Source organism: Neofelis nebulosa, chromosome 15 (genome assembly GCF_028018385.1).
Source record: "Neofelis nebulosa isolate mNeoNeb1 chromosome 15, mNeoNeb1.pri, whole genome shotgun sequence".
NCBI lineage: Eukaryota > Metazoa > Chordata > Mammalia > Carnivora > Felidae > Neofelis > Neofelis nebulosa.
Window position 1 is genome coordinate 60,416,588 of NC_080796.1, and position 21,977 is coordinate 60,438,564.

Below are 21,977 nucleotides of genomic sequence, written 5' to 3' on the forward strand. Positions count from 1 at the left end.
GCAAGTGCTTTTCGAAGATTAATAGTATCACCATGTGCCAGAGAGGAAATGAAATTCTAGGCCTTGATTCACTAAATATACATCTAATATAGATTCTATAATATGAACTGTTTGCTACTTAGAAAAATGAATTCATTAGTATTTACAAGATAGATTATACAATGAAATGCATTTAAAGTAAAATCCTTGTGTGAGCAAACAGAAGACATTACTAGGAAAGCTTGATGTGTAATAAAAATATGACTCAAGCTAGTCATGATGACTCATACTTTTGGACTTGTGTGCTCCAAAGGAACACACTTTCTAAAATAACAGAAAATATTCATTTACATAATAAGCATTGTAGAGTGTGATGTTGGCACCATTCAAATTATTGAATGGTAGGAAGGCCTATTATATTAAATGTTTTAAGCTGGCTCTGCTATTTATAATACTAACAAAAATGCATACTGATAGCTTGATTGTAGTTAATTCATAAAAGCCATGATTAATGCTATAAAAGGGTCACAAATCAGAGCCAAAGAATAAGAGAAGTATTCGTGGTTACTAATAAATTGCTCTGTGAACGCTTGGCCACCCTTGCAGGTAATGATGTCACAGAATGATGAAAGAATAGCTAAGTAGCCAACAAAGTGCCAGTCCTTGGCAAAGGCACTGATTATTACATCACTCTTAGCCAAGAGCCCCTGAAAGATGAACATAACTATTAAAAGAAAATGAAAAATCATTAGGACGCAAGTATCAACTGATAACACATCTCTTAAAGCTAGAATTTACCAACATTTGAATTTTTAGAACAGGTATAGAGAAGAGAATGAGTAATGGGTGTATTGTAACTATGCAACCATGTCAGTTGACATGGAGTAGACATACCTAAGCTTCCAATTCCTAGGTTGTATTCTGCATCTAAGAACTTGACACATACTTTTGGAAAGTTACAATGGAATTCTTGAGCAGGTGGACCAGAGATATATTATTGCAATAAAGCTAATAGCACAAGTAGTTAGGAAATTATTAAAAAAAAAAAAAAAGGTAAGGGAAGTAGGGAGTGGAATCAGAAACCTATGCACCAAAATAATACATGGTTGAATAATTCCATGATATGAAATTTTAGAACAGGAAAAGCTAATTTGTAGTGACAGGAGGCAGGTTGGTAGTTTCCTGGGACTGAAGGTTGGGGAGGAGGCATGGACTGTAGAGGAGCACAAAGAGTATTTGGAGAGAAAAACATCCCATATCTTGAATATGGCAGTGATCACACAAGCGTTGCTAAAACTCATCAATCTATACATTTTTAAATGGGTACATTTTATTGTACATACTTCAGGAAAGTTGCTTAAAAAGAAAAATCACTAGTTTTGCAAGACATTATCATGGTTCAAATTGAGTAAAGGATACAAGGAATCTATTTAATACAATCAATTATTTAATTGTACATGAATTCACAATTAAAATGAAAAAATTCACTTAAATTTTAAAATACATGTACAAGTAACAGTGATTATCTGTTATCCAAAAATTAATTATTTAAAAAGCATAAATGTGTTTCTTATCAAATGATTCATTCAGGGTTAAACGCGGTGTAATCCTGAATTCTGCTTTGAAATATTCAACTCTGCTGGTAAGTTACTGAATGGTATATAGTCTTTTGAGATTTCTTTTGCTCTAGATTAACCCTTAAGTGTAACAAGTAAATGATTCATTGTTTCAGTCATTTCTAGAGAAGAAATGTCACAAATATTCTAAAATTATTCTCTATTAATGAATATACGATGATCATTTATGGTAAGCACTACATATTAAAGTCAAAACCTTACAACTGCCAATACAATATCAAAATCTGTCAGAGTTCCTATGTAGTAGCAATGAGGAGAATCACTGATCCTCCCCACCAAGGTAGATGTTTTAGGTATCACAAAATACAATGAAAATTTAAGAAAAAGTAAGTGTGGCTTGAAGTTTATCTTAAGATCAGCAGGGCTTTTGGTAATACTTTGTCTTGAGGTTTTGTTTGCTTGTTTGTGTGTGTGTGTGTTTTAGTAACTTATAATTTTATGAGTGGACAAAAGAAATTAGATTTACCAATGGAGTTATGAATTAGTTGGTCTTGCTATTCCCAGAATAATTAAACACATACTCTAGCTACTACCGTAAGTCTTAATCTATTAAGTGGGTCAGATATTAACATAAGTGAGATCACCCAGATGTAAGGCTATGGATAGTAGAGAATATGGTTGAAACCAAATAGTGTTACGGCTCCAAAGAGGGTAATTGTTACCCTGAGTTATAGTTGTTGCCATGGGTAAATGTAGACGTAGTGTTGGATTATTTTCTGACTAAGAGAATCCAGAGATGAGGGAGGAGGAGGAGAAGGGAAAATTCTTGTTGGAAGTTAAATAACAAATTATTTAAACACTGTTCCCACCTGTGGACCGCCTGTTTGTGAAATCAACTTCATAAACAACTAAAGAATGCTTTATATAGAAAATTCTCTGGAATGGCTATGTGTAAGAACTTGCTTCTGAATTCACCATTCTACTCCTTTCTCCTGACTTCATTCATTTTCACTTCCGCTAAAAACACTTTCTTATAGGACTGCCAATTGCCAAGAATTGGCATATTCTCAAGGCTTACGTTTTCATCTGTTTGCCAAATGGCTGTAATATAATTCACAAAAGCCCTGTTTATTGAGTAATATTATTAATGGTTAGCATAATACTGTGAAATTGAAGGCATTCTTTTTGGATTATGTCCAGAGCTTTAAAAAAGAACATTGGTTCCAATAGGATATGGATGGATTACATTAAAACTTCTTATTTTGAAAAGTAGAACATGGGGAAAAGCACTTGAATAAGAATCTTTTCAAATTATTTCAGATATGTAAGTCCCACATGTATTAAAATATTTTGATAACAAAAAGAGAATGTCATACTTATGAATGCTTTATAAAATCATTTCTCATTTTCAACACATTATTGAAAATATCATAGCACTGAGAAATCATTCAACTTACCAGTCTATTGACTTTTCCCTTCAGCTACATTTGCCAAACTTTGCTAAGTGAATGATTTGTTGCTTTTTTATTTATGGCTATATTCATTAATTATCAAAATATGTAAAGGAAGAAAATAACAGAAAACATTTTACGTTTGTTTCTAAAGGAAACTAAATGTCTAAATAAGAAGCAGTAAAATGTATTCTCAACCTAAATTATAGTTAATTATTTTGCTAGTTCATAATCCAACAGTCACCACCTGAGACCAAGTCTGAAAATCCCAACTAGACTTCTGAAACCAATCATGAGCCTTGATTCATTTAATGGCTCTATTTTTAAGGGGAAGCATGAAATCATCCAAGAATCATAAAATATCAATCACTCAACTGTGAGCAATTAAAGAGAGAGGAAGGTGGAAAGATGGGATATCAAAAGGAAAAGGAAATGGGGTGGGGGTTGAGGAGAGAACTAACTAGTCAAAATAAAGCAAAAGAAGCTTAGAAAACAACATATGTGAAAGCATTGCCCAGTCCTTAGTTTGAATGTACTATATATATTCAGATCAAAGTGCCTTACAAAATTCAGCCCAGAGAGTTTTTTAACTGGGTTAGTGGTGAGTTTGGGGAAGTGGGGTGAAGTCAATAAAAGAAATCACTGATTGCAAGGGAAGTGTCATTTTAAAGGATCAAATGGAGAAGACACTAAGAAAATTAGAATAAATGTCACTTTAACTCTAAAATCAAGAAAAAATCAAACTGGCAAAAACTTAAAACATACAATTATGGCTGAATAAAGAGTGAATCAATCAAGTTCATCCAATTAATTTCCTTTCTGGGACAATATGATAAGCTGCACAATCAAACATAGTAAAATCAATGCTTCTTAAAAAGATTTTTTTCTCATGATATACTAATCAAACCAAATTCAAAGCCTCTGGATGTTAGAAATCCAAAATATGTAAAATATTCCTTCTTTCGAAGCACTTATCAACCAGTGGTGAGGGCTAACGTATAAATTAACAGTTCAATATAAAGCAATGATCTGGAGAATAAGTTCAAAGGAACATCTGAATCAGAAGATGAAAGTTTTGGCTTGAGCACATAGAAAGAAAGAATACTGTAACCCAATCAAAGACTGAGTTGAAACTCAGGGCCAGGACTACATTCTAAATGTGCTAGAGGAAGTCTGCATTGTAGGTAATATGCTTGCCACTGAACTATATGCACTAATGTTGTCTCTGGAAACAAATTAGATCAGATTAAGAATCTCAGAAGACAGAAATGGAGTTCGCCAAAACCTTGACAGACAGGTGCTTCTTAAAAAAGAAAATGTTCCAGGGCTCTGAGTGGCTCAGTCAGTTAAGCATCTGACTTCGACTCAGGCCATAATCTTGCGTTTCGTGAGCTCGAGCCCAACATCGGGCTCTGTGCTGACAGCTCAGAGCCTGGAGCCTGCTTCAGATTCTGTGTCTCCCTCTCTTTCTGCCCCTCAGCTTCCCTCCCCTCCCCTCCCCTTCTCTTCTCTCTATTGAAAATAAGTAAACATTTAAAAAATTTAAAAAGAGTAAAAAACGATATTACATGATATCCTCAAACAAAGGACAGAGAGAAGTAAAGTGACTAATTAAAAACATGTACAGGGCAAGGTTTAGAACACAAGTCAAGTAGGAATCTATGAGACAGTGTACACTGTGAGGTTAATAAAAGAAATCACTGATTGCAAGGAAAGAAAAATGTGTATTTTAAAGAATCAAAACAAGAGGACACTAGAAAAAATATAATAAATGTCACTTAAACTTAAAATCAAGAATCAATCCAGTTGGGAAAAATTAAACACAATTATAGCTGAACTTATAAAGTTTAGAAACATTATCTTAATCTTTATTTTAATAGATTTACAATCATTTTTCCATTTAGGTCTTTAAGTCACCTGGACTTCTGTACATGCCATGAGGTAGGGCTTTAACTTTTTTTTTTTTTTTCCAAATTAACACCAATTGCCTTAAACATCACTTAGGAGGCTCTGTCCTGTTTATTTTTCATTACTGGTATGATTGTTTGTGCTGTTGTACCTGCTTTCATATCAGCTGCTATTGATGCTGGATGTCTCTATTAACAAAAACATTTCAATTTCATTTCCATTTACCCCTTTTTCCTGAAGATAGAGCTAAATATCTACTTCAACTATGAAACTTCCCTGGACCATCACAGACAACCTAAAGTAACAACATTTCTGGTCCTTTTACTATAGATATTCAAATTAGTTACTTAAAATTACTGGTATCAGCAATGAATTCAACTTGACTGATACAAATACATAAAGATCTCTCTGCATCAGAAGATGCTTATGTTGCACAGACACCTTTGTATAAATACCTTTTAGATGCAGAACTCAGACCCTTATTTCTAGTGCCATGCTACCTAGACACCTTAAAAAGTGTTTTATAAAACATGATAATACTGATATAACAAAGACAGCAAAGTGAGGTTTAATCTTAGTTGTTATTTTACTGATTGAGTTTATTTTAAAAAATAATACTTTCATCTTTTCGATGACTTTTATTTTTCTCTCCCAAAAATTTTCTGAAATCATATCAATTTATTTTTATTGACATCCAGAAAATAGACCAAAATTAAATTAAAAAATTATTTTCACCATCCCCCACTTTTTTGTTTGTTTTGGTTGTGTTTTTTTTTTTTTTTTGAGGTGTCCATGCATCAAACAGAGAACTCACATGAAGTCCTTGGGTGAAGCTTTCCAGAGAGCAGAGGCATCGATAGGGCTGGCTTGTTGTGTCACACTTATTGGCATGACCGTAGCACTGACATCTGTGAACAGGAGCAACAGACATTTCTAAGTCAACTCCACTGTGAATATATTTAAGGGCCTGTGAATATATCCACTGTGTGGATCCAACCAGGAAGACAAGTATGTTAATCAACACAAAGATCAGTTTCTCTTCTCTCATGTGGATGCTCATGAAAGTTTTGCATTAATCCTCAAGTATTGGGTGAGGTGCCATCAATATCCAAACCATATTGTTCTGAAAAGGTAATTTTCAAGCCTCCCTGGAAAAAGGGTCAGGGATTGTTTCTACCTATATCAGACATATGACAAACTTGTCAAGGGAAGGTATTTACTGAACCTATCAAGTCACGGTGAAAAATATAAAGTTTAGAATAAGCTGCAGAGTGAAATTAACAAATTTCAATTATTCGGGAGGTGTTTTTCACCAAAATTATATGGTGACTATTTAGTAGTAGTAGTATTTTCATTATGCTAGTACTAAACAAAAAATAGTTTGGTATTCTGGTCTGTTTTTAAAGATGTACTTTACTTACACAGCATATCACTCTTCTAGCACAACTCAATGCTAAATACAGTCTACATAGGTGTCCTTTCCATACTAAAGAGTATGCCGCTCTCCAGCTACCCATACTTTGAAATACTACGAGCCTTGTTCTCAGGTATGGTCAGATGTTTATAAATTATCTAGGGAATAGATTTTTTTCTCCTAGGAAAACAAATATTCTTCATAAAATTGTGAATTGTGAATTCACGGAGGCCAAGCCCCATGCTTACAAACTAGCTGGGAGTAGAATTGTCCTTCAAAATCTAGCTCCTTCTCTTTGACTTCAAGAATATTTTAAAAATTATATTCCAGAACAAACCAAGTAAAATATCTAGTAAATCATTTCTAAGCCAGATTCAGGGTATCACACCTTCTAAACCCAACAGCTTTTGAAAATTGATTCTATAACAATGTGGTCTTACATATGGGAAAGAATTACATACAAACCTTTCTAAAAAAATCTTAGAGTAGGAAGCCATTTCAAAACATGAAGTTTGAAATCTGGTTTGCTCTACATCTTAATGTATTTTTAAGTAAGTATGACCACAGCCTTGTTGAAAACAAAACTCATGATGAAAAGCACCCTGCCATCAAACCTCAGTAATGAACATTACCTCCCAGTGATGGTGATTTCATCAACTGCATAGTATCTGTGTCTGAGGCTGACAGGAGTCTCAGTTGTATAGTACTGTCCGTAAAAATGAAGTCTTATTTGTGTGGCTTTTACAAACTCTTGAAGAGATGGGGTGTTATAAAAGTTATTGTAGCCAGGACGATGATTTGGTCCAGGTGTTAGGATGCTAAATGTGACATTGCCATGTGAATATGGAGTGACACTGTTGATGAAAAACATTTGAAGTCATGAAAAGCTACTCATAATTTTAATAAAACAGAATCATAACTTTGAGACATTCTTACGCAATACTCGTAACAACTTTAATTCTTCATTCTGGGAAAACAGACATATCTCACATAATTTGTGTGCAAACAATATAGGATCATCACAGAAAGAACACAGTAAAACATTTCCTTGAGGACATAATAAAATTCTATTAATATAGATAACTTGCTAAACAGTCTGAAAATCAGATTATAAAGCCCAAATGAGGCTGTAAACAAGAGATACTCCAAAGTCTTTTAAGAGAACTTTAAATGTAATTTAAAACTCAAGTTAGGGAGGAGTCTTAGAAGAATCTGCCTCAAGAAAGTTAGTGAGAGTTAGACTCACCAGTCCAGTGAGTTAGTCTACCTATTGCTTATTATTAACCCATTAGTTTATTAAAATTAACTCCTTCAAAGATATTTTTTTAAATATTCATACGTGGAAAGCTGAAGACAGTTGACAGAATCAGGTTTCTCCAAATCTCCATTATTTTTCATTCCAAAAGCTCTGCAATTTCTAGCAAAATATTGCCAATCCTCCCAATCCAGGCTGTCCTCCTTCTTCCTTTGAATCCTTATCGCTGTTGGTTGTGGACTAAGGAACCGAATGATAATATAAAACACCTAAAAATGGATAAGTTAATCATTGTCTTTAAAGTTGTAAGTTTGACCCATCAGTATAAATCAAACCAAGGAATTGTTAGTTTCAAATATAATAGCTTACTTCATAATAATAATTATCAAATATTCATCAGACATCCACAAACTTGATAGCCCTATGGCAAAAGCAACACATTCTATAACTGCATATCCATCCTTATTCTTAAGGATCTTATCAATTAAGTGCAAACACTAAGTGTGGAGACTGCTTGGGATTTTCTCCCTCCCTCTCCCTCTTTCCCCCCGTCTCAAAAATAAACATTTAAAAAATAAATTCATTAATTAACTACAAATTAATATTAAGTTTGATATATAAGGATATGGAAAAACAACCTTAGTTCCATGAGATAATTGTTATATATGTTCTTCTTATGTAGTTACTTAGAATAATCACCTTAGTTTTTATTAATTTGTATTACTTAATAAAAAGACATCAATTTCAATATTGCATATGATTTCATATAAATATCTAAAAAAGATCCTGCATATTTTCTTTTAGATATTTTTATTTCATACATTATTATACACTATGTTAGTCAAGTAATGTTTGGTTGCCTAATTTATTCACCTTGTAGTAGACGAATTGCATCCCCAAATAAATATATTGAAGTACTAACACCCAGGACCTGTGAATGTGACCTTCTTCAGAAATAGGGTATTTTCAAATGTAATTAAGTTAAGGATCTGAAGATGAAATAATCCCAGATGTAGGCTGGGCCTTATAACAGAGCGAGGAGAAAGATCTGACACACAAACACAGAGGAAGGCCAGTGCAAAGAGAGGCAGAGATGGGAGTTATGAAGCCCTAAACCAAGGAACACCAGGAGACAGCAGAGCCTGGAAGAAGCAAGGAAGGATTCCCCACTAGAGCCTTTGGAGGGAGAGTAGTCCCTCCAACACTCTGATTTTGTATTTCTGATCTTCAGAATTGTGAGAGAAGAAATTTCTGTCGTTTTAAGCCATTAAATTAGTGGTCATCGGTCGTGGCAGCTACAGGAAACTAATACACCTCACTATTTCAAATTACCTGATACTGTCCATTTTCCAAATCTATTGAAATAGTCACTCCTTGATTAAGCTGGGTAATGTTTGTAAACACATGTGAAACCCATGAAGTACCAATATCATTATCATTGACAAAAGAGAGAGGATGGGCTTCAGAATTCAGCCGTAACACCCTATCAGTGGTTGTATCCTCTTCATCATTAGGAATGCAGTATCGCTGAACCAAAGGATGGACCCGAGGGTGGCTGCCAGGACAGCGACAATGTGACTGGGTATGCAATCTGAACAGATTTCCAGAATAAATTTCCAGAATCTCCCTGTGGTTGTAAGAAGCAGACTGTAAGTCAAAGAGTTCAACAGTAATAGAATTTCTAAGGATTGCTACAAATGAATATCACTATTTTAACTTTTTGATTAGTATCCATTTAATTTTAATAGTTTTCTAAACAGAATATAAAATCAAACTCATTCCTGGCAAAATAAACACACTCATAAAATAGATATTGAAAACAGTAAGTTCTTAACTGTTAGCTTTTTCCATTGAGAAGCATGTGTAAGCCCTTGTCTGATTATCTAGACATTTTTTTAAAATATCATATTTTACTCTACCTATTTGTGATAAAAAAAAAAACAAAGGTAATATTCATGTATGTTGTTAAAATGACTTACCCCTGAGACTGAACAATAATATATTGAAAATACTGAGAGTTATAGATAAGGTCTCCAGTTAATCCATAGGAAAGAAATAAGAAAATAAGTGTCATTTATCTGCTGCTGTTTTAAGTAAAGGAACTGAGGCCAAGACCATTTTTCAATGGTTTTCTGTGACTCATCAGTACATATTCTGGCATCCTAAAGTGCTTCAGTGGCTTCAGATCACCTGGCAGCTGCCAATAGTCAAAGAATAATGCCAATTCCAGGCAGATATATTTAATTTTTCCATTAAGGGCAATACACCTGTTCTAGGTCAGAATCAGTCATTCTATTTATAGGCACTCTTCCCTATAATACCTTTCCAGACATCTCAGGTAGGCCAAGATCAGTCACTCAGGTCTAACTAGAGAAACTAGGCTTCTTCCTTCAGATTCCAGTAGGGCAATGGAGTCAGGCAGTTTAACCACTCACCAAATCACAGGAAATAACACCTTCTTCTTTTAATCTTATTGATATTTTCCAGTTGATACCAGGTTTGGAATGGGACCAAAAGTGACTATCCGGTGAAATCCTTGCCCCCAGTAAAAACTTTAATAGTGCCAAAATTATTGCAGCGCTACTCGGCAGAATTTTAGATAAAGGTGATTTAAAGGATAGCAAGACTGGTGGCAGAAAATCTCCCAAATAATGTGTTCCACTGTTACAGCACCCTTTATTCATGTAGCCCTTGATTATACAGACTAGTAAAGAATGTTGATATTTCTAATGGACATAGCGCTGATCATAGCAGCACCTCAAGAACAATACTTCTCAAATTGACAAGAGCTATTCCTGTCATTTGGAAATTCACCACACTAATCTACATCTTCCTTCAAGAAATTTGAATAAACATGATTCTTTTTGGTCCTTAATAGAAGTAAACAACATCAACTCATCCATGCAATAATATACTATTATTATTATTATTATAATCCAATAATAAGAGAGAAACTTTAGAGGGCAGCTAAGCAGAATTTCACTTGAACTTTTCTGAACAGAATGAAAATTTATGTGTCTTAAGAATCCCTAGGAAAGATTTGCTACCTATTCTCAAGATGAGGAAATACTTGATTAACACTAGTCCAACTCTATATAATTTTTGTTCACTGGAAATAGAAAAATATACAATGATACTTCAAATTACTCATTCTTCTTATCTCCAAGTCTAATAGCTCAGCCTCTTGAGACTTTCTCAGGGATCAAAATAATCACTTTCATTGTTCTAAATTCTTTAGTACTTATAAGTTCAACAAAGCAATTTCAAAAGGCAGAGAGAGCAGTTTCTTAAGTATCCAAAACTACTTCATCTAGAATATTTAAACAAATGTACCCCAAATTCTGTAATACAACATGTTCAAAAATCTAGTTCTGTTAGAGGAAATCCTTTGTATGGGAAATAATCTTAGGGATTCCCTGGGCTTATACCAATGGGTTAACAAGGCATAAAGAAATACAAAGCCATAGGATGCTCACACCCAAGTTTGGTAAACAAGATTAGGCAAATAAGAATAGAGAAGGGGGTCTTAGCCCCCCAGAATAAAGGTGGGCTAGGGCCCCAAAATAAAGCATGGAGGTTCAAAGGCACCCAGAATAGGGAGGGGCAAAGGCCCCAATATAAAACATAGGTATATGAAATAAACAAGATTAGATATTCAGGGTGGAAGCACCCCCAATTTAGTACTATAGCAGAAAGCTGCTTTCACAGGAAGGAAGGACCAAGTTAGGTAAATAGGTAAACCGGGCTATAGACAGCTGCTCTGCCCTGCAGGGCGAAGTTGCCCAGAGTGGAGATGGTTAACAAAAGAAAGGTGCCTTGTTAACTCTGAGGTCTTGTGTCCTACCTGTCTCATCCCCTAGGCTAGCTAAGATAAACAGAGGTGGTGCCTCATGTCCTCTGTAAACAACCTTCCACTCAGAGCCAGGATTTTGTTTTGTATTAATCCAAACCCCTAACCCTGAATGTCTTCAAGACCCCTTTTCCCTCACGTCCCCAAGTTAATGTTCACAGATACATTGTCTCTTTGTGCACGTCCAACATCATGTTTATAAGTCTTCTGATCCTAATAAAAATGGGGCTAAGACCCTTATTCGGGGCTCTTGTCTTTTCCCAGACATTAACCATCTCTCGCTTTTCATCCTGTGTCCCACTCTTTTGCTGGCCAAAAGAGAACTTTAGACTTAGAGTCTACCACACCTTTGTAAAGAATTTGATCAATTTCATATTATAAGAAGTTACCCAACAGAGGAGCACTAATGAATAACAACCATAGACTAAGTCAAAGCAAACAGTGTAAACATTAATTAGGTGACATTTCCCAAATTCTATAAAGATGAAAAATAACATAATCTTTTGCAACTCTTACTGAATTGAATTCGAGAATTATTCTTATACCTGTTGAACTCTACAACACCACATTCACTTACCTGTTTGTAAGCGCCACTTGGTATAATTGAAAATCTTGCATTCTTCCAACAAACTGCTCTAATCCTGCAGAATACACATAATATACATCATATAAGAAGTTGCAGTTTCCCAAGCAGTGGCTGACAAATAAATAAATAAATCAGTTGAGCGTTCGACTCTTGATTTTTGGCTCAGGTCATGATTCCAGGGTCATGGGATTGAGCCTCATGTCAAACTCCATGCTAAGCATGAAGCCTGCTTAAGATTCTTTCTCTCTCTCCCTCTGCCCCTCTTTCCCACTCATTCTGTCTCTCTAAAATAAAATAAAAATAAAATTAAAATAAAATAATCATAGTGTTTTCCATAGACATTGCAAAATTTAAGCCGAAGTGAATATTTTGCCCAGCCTGTTTACTGACCCAACTTGTTGTCTTTCTCCAGAAGCTGCCTCCCCAAATATTTTTTTATTTATTTTAATTGGAGTAGAATTGACACACAATGTCACATTATTTTCAGGGGTACAACACAATAATTCAACTCTATATGTTATATTATGCTCACCACAAGTGTAGCTCCCATCTGTCACCATAAAATGCATTACAATACCATTGATTCTATTCCCTATGCTGTACTTCTCATCCCTGTGACTTATTCATTCCATAACTCCCCAAATCAAATTTCTCTCTAGTTTATAAACCTATAAATCTATCATGTTATCAATGCTAAATTTGATTGTCATCTACTTTCATCTGCAATTCCCAGAGCATTTGCATTGCCAAGAGGAAGTCTCCCAACCTGTTCTATCACCACCACCCCACCCCCCTGCCCCTGTTCTGTCTCCAAGCTCCAGAGTATCATTTTGGGTCATCTCCAAACTTAGATTAATGCCTAGTCTAGAAAATCTCCAGTAAATGAGGATAAATTGAAAACCTCCTATTCATAAATTTTGAGTTATTCACATATATCAATGGTATTCTAGCTCAGTCTCAAAATTCCATTACATCCTGAGAATTCTTCTAAGACAAGCCAGATTCAAAGTCCACTTTGCATTGAATTAGGTGAACTTTCAAGGTGTAGGTAGATATCAACCTTAAATCACACATTGCTTCATTAATTCATTTAGCAAATATTTATTCAGAATTTAATAACAGGTAAGCCCAAGAGAATGGGAACAGAAAAACCTAAAAAAAAAAAAAAAAAAAAAAACAAACAAACAAACAAAAAAACCTACCACCTCTTGGGTTTGTTATTATGCTTCTAATAATGAGGAAAATTTGATTAAATGGAATAATTCTAGCCAGAGTCTGGATCACGGGAACAGAAGAGGGGATGCGATCTACCTTATTGTGCCAACTCAATAATTATTTTTTAGGGCAATTAAATTTAGGGCAAAGGCCAACTTACCAAATGACCATTTCCTCAAAAGTTCGTTTACTTGAGAGATAGAGAGAGTGCAACTGGGGGAGGGGCAGAGAGGGAGGGGAGAAAGAGAGAGAGAGACAGAGACAGAGAGACAGAGAATCTTAAGCAAGCTCCATGCCCAGTGTTGAGCCAGATGCAGGATTTGGTCCCACAACCCTGGGATCATAACCTGAGCTGAAATCAAGAATCGGATGCTCAACCGACTGAGTCACCCAGGTGCCCCAGTGTGTTTGTTTTTAAGCTATTGTCCTTTTGTCTTGATAAGAGTTTTAAAGAATATTTGATCTATCTTTGTTGCAGCTCCTTGGTGGTGATATGGAAGAAACTGGGGCAGGGTAAGGATATATCTGATGAATAAAAGATGTCAAGTAGAATTAGCACACCGAATAGTCTGAGATATTGATCTCAGAAGCAGGAGAAGATGAATGAGCAAAGAGGGTGACATTTGGCATGAGTATGTGTCTGTGTAAATGTATATGTGCACGTGTGTGTGTATATGTTTGTGCGCACATATGTTTGCGTGCACATGCATATACACATATATATGTACATACATATTATATTTTAAGGGACATTTAAGAAAGTAATCAAGAATATTTTATCTATTAATATTTTTTCATAAATATAAATATTTTCAAACAATATACTTTAAGAAAAAACTATGTTTATGGACTTTCCCTCTCCACCCCTCTGTCTCGGTCTTTCACGTACCCCACAACCTGAGGTCCACAGGAAGAAGGTGGACTACACAGCCTCCTGCTCTGACTTTTCAGTAAGGAGAGTCGCTCTATCCTATCTGTCCAGAAACAAGTGCAAACTAATTATTATATTAAATTGGTGTTATGAAGACAAAACAAGAAAATACTATAAGAGTCTGCACAAATCTTTAGAATTCCAACACAGTTTGCTTTAAAATGTGTAATTGAAAGAAATAAGAAAACACAATAATTTGTTCATAGGTGAAGTGGCCATCCAGAAAACTTGATAAATTGATCTGGATCTAAGATCTAAAGTTAAGCAAAGTAGGGAATGGCAGAGGAAGGATATGCCTTTCTTGAAGATAAGAGGAAAAATGGGAGGAACAGGTATGAATACGGCTAACTTATCGTATGCTTGTGTGTTTTTGTAGGGGAGTGGGGAAGACAAACAGAAAAAACTACTCATGGTATTAATTGTCTTTCTGAGATAAGAGGTAATGAATATTGTCTTCCTAAATGAAGGAAGCTGGATCTACCTTCTGTTTATTTTTTTACCTTCACCTCTTCACACTTAAACCACATCCAACCCTTATCTCCCTAGCCTCCGCTATAACCCTTGCTGTAGTTCCACATCCTGAATTTAAAAGTGCCCTACTGTTGAATGTTTTATCTCAAATAACCCAGAAAATACAGATCATAAAAAATATGAGATAATCATTTGTGATTTTCAAAGGCCTAATCTAACTGAAAGCAAAAATAATGAATGTTTTGATTTTTGTCAAAGCCAGAATCATGGTTTTAAATTGTCAAGGTGGCTGTACTCTTTTATGCATTCATTCATTCAACAAGTATTTACTGATTGCCTATTATGTGTTAGGCACTTTCACAGGTTCCAGGGATATATCAGTTCACAAGATAGACACAAAACCCCAAAAACTTATTTTATGGAGCTTGCATTTAAGCAGCTAGATGAGCATAATACATGAGTAATTTACATAGTACACTAGAACATGATAAATGGTATGAAAATTTGGGGAAATTAGAGAAGCTTGGAAAGCATAGACTGGAGTTTTAATTTGGATGGTATGTTCAAGAGAGGCCTCATTGAGAATGTGGTATTGACAGGAGAAAGGGAATGAATCATTCATATATCTAGGGGCAAAATATTCCAGACAGGAGCCAATGAGTGCACAGACCCCTAAGGCAGTATGCTTGGCATGTGAGAGGAACTGCAAGGAGCCAGCATCCAGGAGCAGAATAATAGAGGGGAGGCTATTGGAAGATTAGGTCAGACAAGTAACTGACTGGGGGGAAAGGGGTTCAAGTCATTAAAAGCCTTGCAAACCTACTGTAAAGACTTTGATTTTATTCTGAATGAAATAGGAAGACACTGGAGGGTTTAGAGGAGAGGACTGACGTGATCTCAGGTTTATTCAAAAGTGTTAAGAATAGAATGGAGAGGACAAAAGTACAGGTAGTGAGACCAGTTAAGCTATTACACTAATCCAAGTGAAAGATGATAGTAGTCAGACCAGGGTGTAGAAGTGGAGGTGTACATTTCAATACTGATAAATTAGAATTAACTTCCTATATTTTAATAATAGTTAAAGGGAAGCTCTGCTGCAGAGGAATAATAAAATATATTTTATCATCTATAAAATAAAGGGGCTGTGTTTTATGACCTTTAAAAACCATTTTAGTTGTAAATTTTGGAGTCTGAACATAGAAAAATCACATCCTCTACTGAAGAATTCATATTTGAAAAAAATTTCCAAAGCAAGAAGTGAGAAAAAAATTCTCTAAATACCTATAGTTAATGTGAATCACCCATTCTAAATAAGAGAATTATGATTTTGGTTTCAGTGGGAAGTATCATAAAATATTTTGAGGATTAAGATGGATTTTACTCCTTCCTTTCTTAGTTTCCAATTTCTTAACAGTAGATATTCATTGGAATAGTGTATAAAAAGATTCTTCTTTGAAAAAATATTCATTTGGCCAAAATATGTCTAAATAATATAAATGGGTCAGGGAAACAGACAGACTCATACCGGAATGATCTCATAATTGTCTACTCAGAAAACAGATAATGACTGGGAAAAGGCAGTACATCCAGATTATAACAGGTGGCATAGCAAAATTAGATAAATGGGAACAGTGTAAGTAATCTAATATATAAATCAGGGTAAAAATCGGTTTTCAAAAAACCTAAATTAATAAATGTCACAGCAGTTGGAAAGGAAGAAATAAAACTGCCCCTATTTGTGGATAACAGAAGTGTCTACTTAAAGAATTCCAGTGAATCTACATAAAAGCTACTAGAATAAGTGAATTTAGCAATTTTATATGATGCAAGTTAAATATATAAAAGTCAATTCAATTCTTATATACTAGTGATGAAACACTGAAAATAAATTTTTTAAGTATGATTTGTATTAGCCACAAAACATGAAACACTAGTTATAAATCTAACATAACATGACAGTGTCTGTAGGGAGAAAAATGCAAAAAAATGATGAAAGAAATTACAGGATGTCATTATGAATGGCAGAGAAAGAACAACTGAAAATTCTCTCTTCCATAAAAGCAATGAAAACTCTAGCAAAGAGTGTCAAAACAACTTCTCTGGAACTCTGTAAATTAACCAAAACTCTGCCACAATCCAGGGAGGTTTTATTTTTAATGTCTGAACATCAGTAAGAATAGCATGTTTTGGGGGAGGGGTGGCATTTTAACTTTCTCTGTTCCCATCCTCCTCTCTGCCACTCAGTGGTAACCTTGAAAATAAATATCCATGATAACAGTGAGAAACAGCAGCCTAGCAGCCACTGGAGAAATCAGAATGAAATTGGAGTTCCTACAAAGCTCCAACCTCAGAAAATTTAGTCTGTCTGACAATATCTTAGAAAACCCATGAGCAAGACTTGAACAGACTCAGAGCTTGCCCAGTGGAAACAGTCATTTCTCTATGGATGTTTGTTGGAAATAATCAGTAGCAACTGCTTACCATTGCAGTTGCCTGAGGTAGAGATAATAGTTGGGTAAACAACAAACAAAGCAAAAAAGTTAAATAGAAAAGCTGAAGCATAAATGTCCATAGGGAGTTTTGCAAAGCTCTGAAATATTATTGGAAATCTAGAATGCCATGCACATATAAAGCCTATGTGCATGCTCAAGAGAAACCTGAGAAGAACCTAAGTTCTCACCTCTGCTTGACATTCTGGCTCTGCACAAGCAGGTAATGGTGACTAAAGAAGAGAGCTTACCTGTTTAAACATTAGAGGCACACTTTAACACAAATACAGAGCTTTAAGCAAAGACTGAAAAACTTATTCATTCTAGGAATTTAAGAAATTCTCTCTTCAAACATTTAGCTGAGCACTAAGTTAATTGAACACAGAAATCAGTGCCCACATGTGACAATAATATAGACTGTATGTAAATCAGGTCAGTCACTAAACAAGAAAGCAGCAATAAACAGAAGCATAAAAAAACATGAGAAAGGGAAGAATGATTTCCAGATTTGCTATATTATTTAAACATCCAGTTTTTAACAAAAAAAGTGACACATGCAAAAACAACAACAAAAGAAACTATGGTTAACAGGTTGATACAGAGTGGAAGGAAAAGCAGTCATAGAAACTTGGTCAATTGTAAGTCCATACATTAAACTTAACAGACAAAGACTTTAAATGAACTATTTTAAATAGTTGCTCAAAAACTAAAGAAAGGATGAAAATGGTGCCTCAGCAAATAGAGAATATGAGTAAGGAGACAAATTGTGAAAATAACAATTCACTAGAGGAGTTCAATATTAGATACAAATGGCAGAAGAAGGAATTGGTGAACATGAAGATAGGTCAAATTAGGTTATTCAGTCTGAGGAAGAAGGAAAAAGTAATGCAGAAAAATAAACAGAGCCTCAGAAAACTGAGACACCATCAAGTGCACCAACATAAGTATAATAGGAATCCCAAGAAAAGATGTAGAAAAAAGAGCAGAAAAAATATTTTTAAAAAATTACTAAAACTTTTTCAGATTTGATGAATACCATTACCTACACATCCAAGAAGCTCAATGAACTCAAAGAAGGATAAATTCAAAAAGATCTACACCTAGAGATATTATTATCAGACTGTTGGAAGACAAAGAGAAAATCATGAAAGCAGCAAGAGAGAAATGACCCATCTGATACAAAGTATGTTCAATAAGATTAACAACATAATTTTAATCAGAAACCATGGAGGCCAGAAGGCAGCGGGATGACATATTTAGGGCACTGAAAGAAAAAATATTGCCAACCAAATATTCTCTCCAGTAAAACTATTCTTCAAAAATGAAGGACAGATTAAAACATTCCCAGATAAACAAAATTGGAGAGAATTGTGACTAGTAGACATGCTTCATATAAATTACTAAAGTAAACTTTTATGTTGAAATAAAAGGACACTAAACAATAACTCTAATGTACCTGAAGAAATAAAGAGCCCCTGTAAAGTAACTACAAATATAAATATGTAAGATAATATAAATGCATTTTTATTTATAATACTTTTTCTCCTGATTTAAAAAAACAACTGCATAATACAATAATTATAATTCTGTGTTGACGGACATCTAACACCATAATTTGAATGACAATAACAAGGGGGAGGGAAAAAAAACTAAATAGATACAAAGTTTTTGTATACTATTGAAATTAATTTGGTATTGGGGTGCCGGGGTGGCTCAGTAAGTTAAGAGTCTTATTCTCAATCTTGCTCAAATCATGATCTCACAGTTTGTGAGTTCAAGCCCCTTAGAATTCATTCTACCACACTCTCTGCTCCAACTCTGCTCATGCTGTCTTTCTCTCTCAAAATATGTAAACTTAAAAAAAAAAAGAAGTTGTAATTAATGAAAACTAGATTATGTTCATTTTAATACCCTGGGAAACTACTAACAAAATAACAAATAGTAAAAAAAAAAAAATGACGAGGAGGTTAAAATGGTATACTAAAACATATTAACACAAAAGAAGATATTAATGGAGAAATAGAGGAACAAAAAAGACATATAGGAAACAAATAGCAAAGTGACATTTCAACTGCCTTATCAATAATTACATTAAATGGAAATGGGGTAAACACCTCCCAGAAAAGGAGATGTGGGAAGAATGGGGGCAGAAAACAGAATCCAACTATATGCTTCCTAGGAAAGACAAACTCAAAGAAACAAATAGATTCAAAGCTAAAAAACAGAAGAAAGACATACTACATAAACTGTAGCCAAACACATTCCCAATAACCAAGGGAAAAATCCCCAAAATACCTAGAAGGTCCTTTAAGACAAATGAAAACAAACGCACAACAAAACACACTTCATGAGTTTCAGGTAAAGTGTTGCTTTATTTATTAAAGAATAAAGTAATGAAATCAATGACCTAATATTCTACCTTAAGAAATTAGAGGGAAAAAAAAAAAAAGAGTACACTTCACCCAAAGCAAGCAGAAAGAAGCAAGTTATAAAGATTAGAGTAGACATAAATGAAATAGAAAATAGAAAAACAATAGGGAAAAACAACAAAAGTTTATCCTTTGAAATGATTAACAAATCTGACAAACATTTAGCTCGACTGACAAAGAAAACAAAGGACAGAAAAGTCAAATCAGGAATGAAAGAAGGAACATTACAAATGATCTTACAGACATGAAAGATTGTAAGATAATTCTGTAGACTGTTTACTAACGATTAGATCATCTTGATAAGATGAACAAATTCCACAAAAGGTACAAACTACTGAAACTGACTCAAGAAGAAATAGGCATTCTGAGTAGTTTTAATAAGCAAAGAGAATAAATTAGTAATAAAAACAACTACACACAAAGAAAATCCAGGACCACATGCCTTCAACTGGTGGATTCTTCTAAACATTTAAACAAGGAATAACTCCAATCCCTCACAAGTTCTTCCAAAAGAAATAGAAGAGGAAGAAACACTTCTCAACTCATTCATAGACTGAATCAGAATTCATAAATTCATAGAATCATCTCATCCTGTTACCAAAACCAATAAAGACATCATAAGAAAGTTACAGATTAATGTTTTATGAATATAGAGGCAAAATCTTCAACAGAACACTAGTAAACTAAATCAAACACCACAAATAAAAAGATTATATACCATAAGCAACTGAGATTTATCCCAGAGATACAAGGCTGGTCCAATATGTGAATATTGAATAATGCATAATATTGATAGAATAAAGGATAAAAAACAAATGATCATCTTCATAGATTCAGGAAAGGCACTTGCCAAATTCCAAACCTATTTCATTATAAAAACAAGCTATGAAAGAAGGGAAGTTCCTCTGCTGGAAGCTGAGCTATCCAACCAGCCTGATGGCAGGGCCCGGGCAGTGGACCGACAGGGGCGGCATGGCGGCCCACCGACAGTGAAGCTTCTTGTACTCCTGCTTTTATGTAATTTGGCCTTGGCGTTGGTCAGGGCAGCCCCCCATCAATGAAAGTACCTGGGGAATTGCCAGTTGGGGAATTGCCCACAACAGGCCCCCCGGGAATAGAACCATTGGGGAAAGAAATAAGAGTCCACAGGAAATTACGCGGCCCTACATCCAGCCCTTGCCTCCCCCTATAAACACTCCTCTACCTAAAGGGAGGATAGCCCCATATATTTCCCAGCCAAGGAGGGGGACAAATGGGTTTGAAATCCCCACTCCGGCAACAAAGGAATGTATCTATGGATACAAGTTACTCCAACCCCTAGGCCCACTTGGCCCCCAGGAGGCATTCCAGATGATAACTGTACCTGGTGGGTTAAGGTACAGAAAGGTTCATTAGTTCCTAGGTATACATTGTCTCTCTGGGAGCACATAAGGCGTGGGCTCCCAGGGCCCTCTTGGCTCCCTCCCGGCACCCCAGACCAAAGCGAATACTCTTGTCCCTTGTACCACAGATGGCACAAAGGAACAATTAAGAAGTCATGTCCTGGGGCGCCTGGGTGGCTTGGTGGGTTAAGCGTCCGACTTCGGCTCAGGTCGTGATCTCACGGTCCGTGAGTTCGAGCCCCGCGTCGGGCTCTGTGCTGACCGCTCAGAGCCCGGAGCCTGTTTCAGATTCTGTGTCTCCCTCTGTCTCTGCCCCTCCCCTGTTCATGCTCTGTCTCTCTCTGTCTCAAAAATAAATAAACGTTGAAAAAAAAATTTAAAAAAAAAAAAAAAAAGAAGTCATGTCCTTGTAAAACATTCCACTTGAGGTGTTGAGAACTAGATGACCTTGAAAGGGTAGGAGGGAATGTTACTAGAAAATAACTATGTTGTTCCTTTATGGGTGATCACACAAAGGAACATTTTTAGAATTAGGTAATGCCGAGAAACATAGATAATGCACGCTACCAGGAATTTGCTAATAAATATAATGCCACGCTTGCTACAATAAAGTGGCCAGTCTAACACACTGCTGTTGTCTGTGTCCATTTTATTTTTGTTTTATTTTATTTTCACTTTTTCGCTGATGCTGTTCATCCTTCGGGAACCCCTGGACCTGCTGGAGCTGGACTCCGGCATTCCTCATTGGATAAAGAACATTTATAAAAACCTACAGTTAGCATTACACTTTGTGGTGAGAAACTAAATGTTTTCCCCCTGCAATCAGGAACAAGACACTAATGTCCACTCTTGCCCCTTCTATTCAACGGTGTTCTGGGCATACCAGCTAGGGCAATTAAACAAGAATAATATCCATTTTACAGAATAGAAGAGAAGAAAGATGAATGTGTCCAAGGAGACATTTAAAATTATAGAATTTTATAAATTATAAAATGAGATAAAACTAATTCTCAACTTGGGAACAAATAAATGCTTTTGTT

At 35.2% G+C, this 21,977-nt stretch overlaps 1 protein-coding gene across 2 annotated transcripts in view; it reads right to left on the minus strand.

Moving 5' to 3' along the window:
* USH2A (usherin) overlaps positions 1-21,977 on the minus strand; it is a 745,506-nt gene that overhangs the window by 643,131 nt on the left and 80,398 nt on the right. The window contains exons 5-9 of one of the 2 annotated variants that reach the window (XM_058701414.1): positions 12,012-12,075; positions 8,917-9,211; positions 7,669-7,853; positions 6,962-7,183; positions 5,730-5,823 (exon numbers count right to left, since the gene is read on the minus strand). In XM_058701414.1, the coding sequence (XP_058557397.1) occupies positions 5,730-5,823; positions 6,962-7,183; positions 7,669-7,853; positions 8,917-9,211; positions 12,012-12,075 (860 nt within the window). Of the gene's footprint in view, positions 1-5,729; positions 5,824-6,961; positions 7,184-7,668; positions 7,854-8,916; positions 9,212-12,011; positions 12,076-21,977 lie in introns of those variants that run through there. The other variant, XM_058701413.1, reaches the window with a different exon arrangement.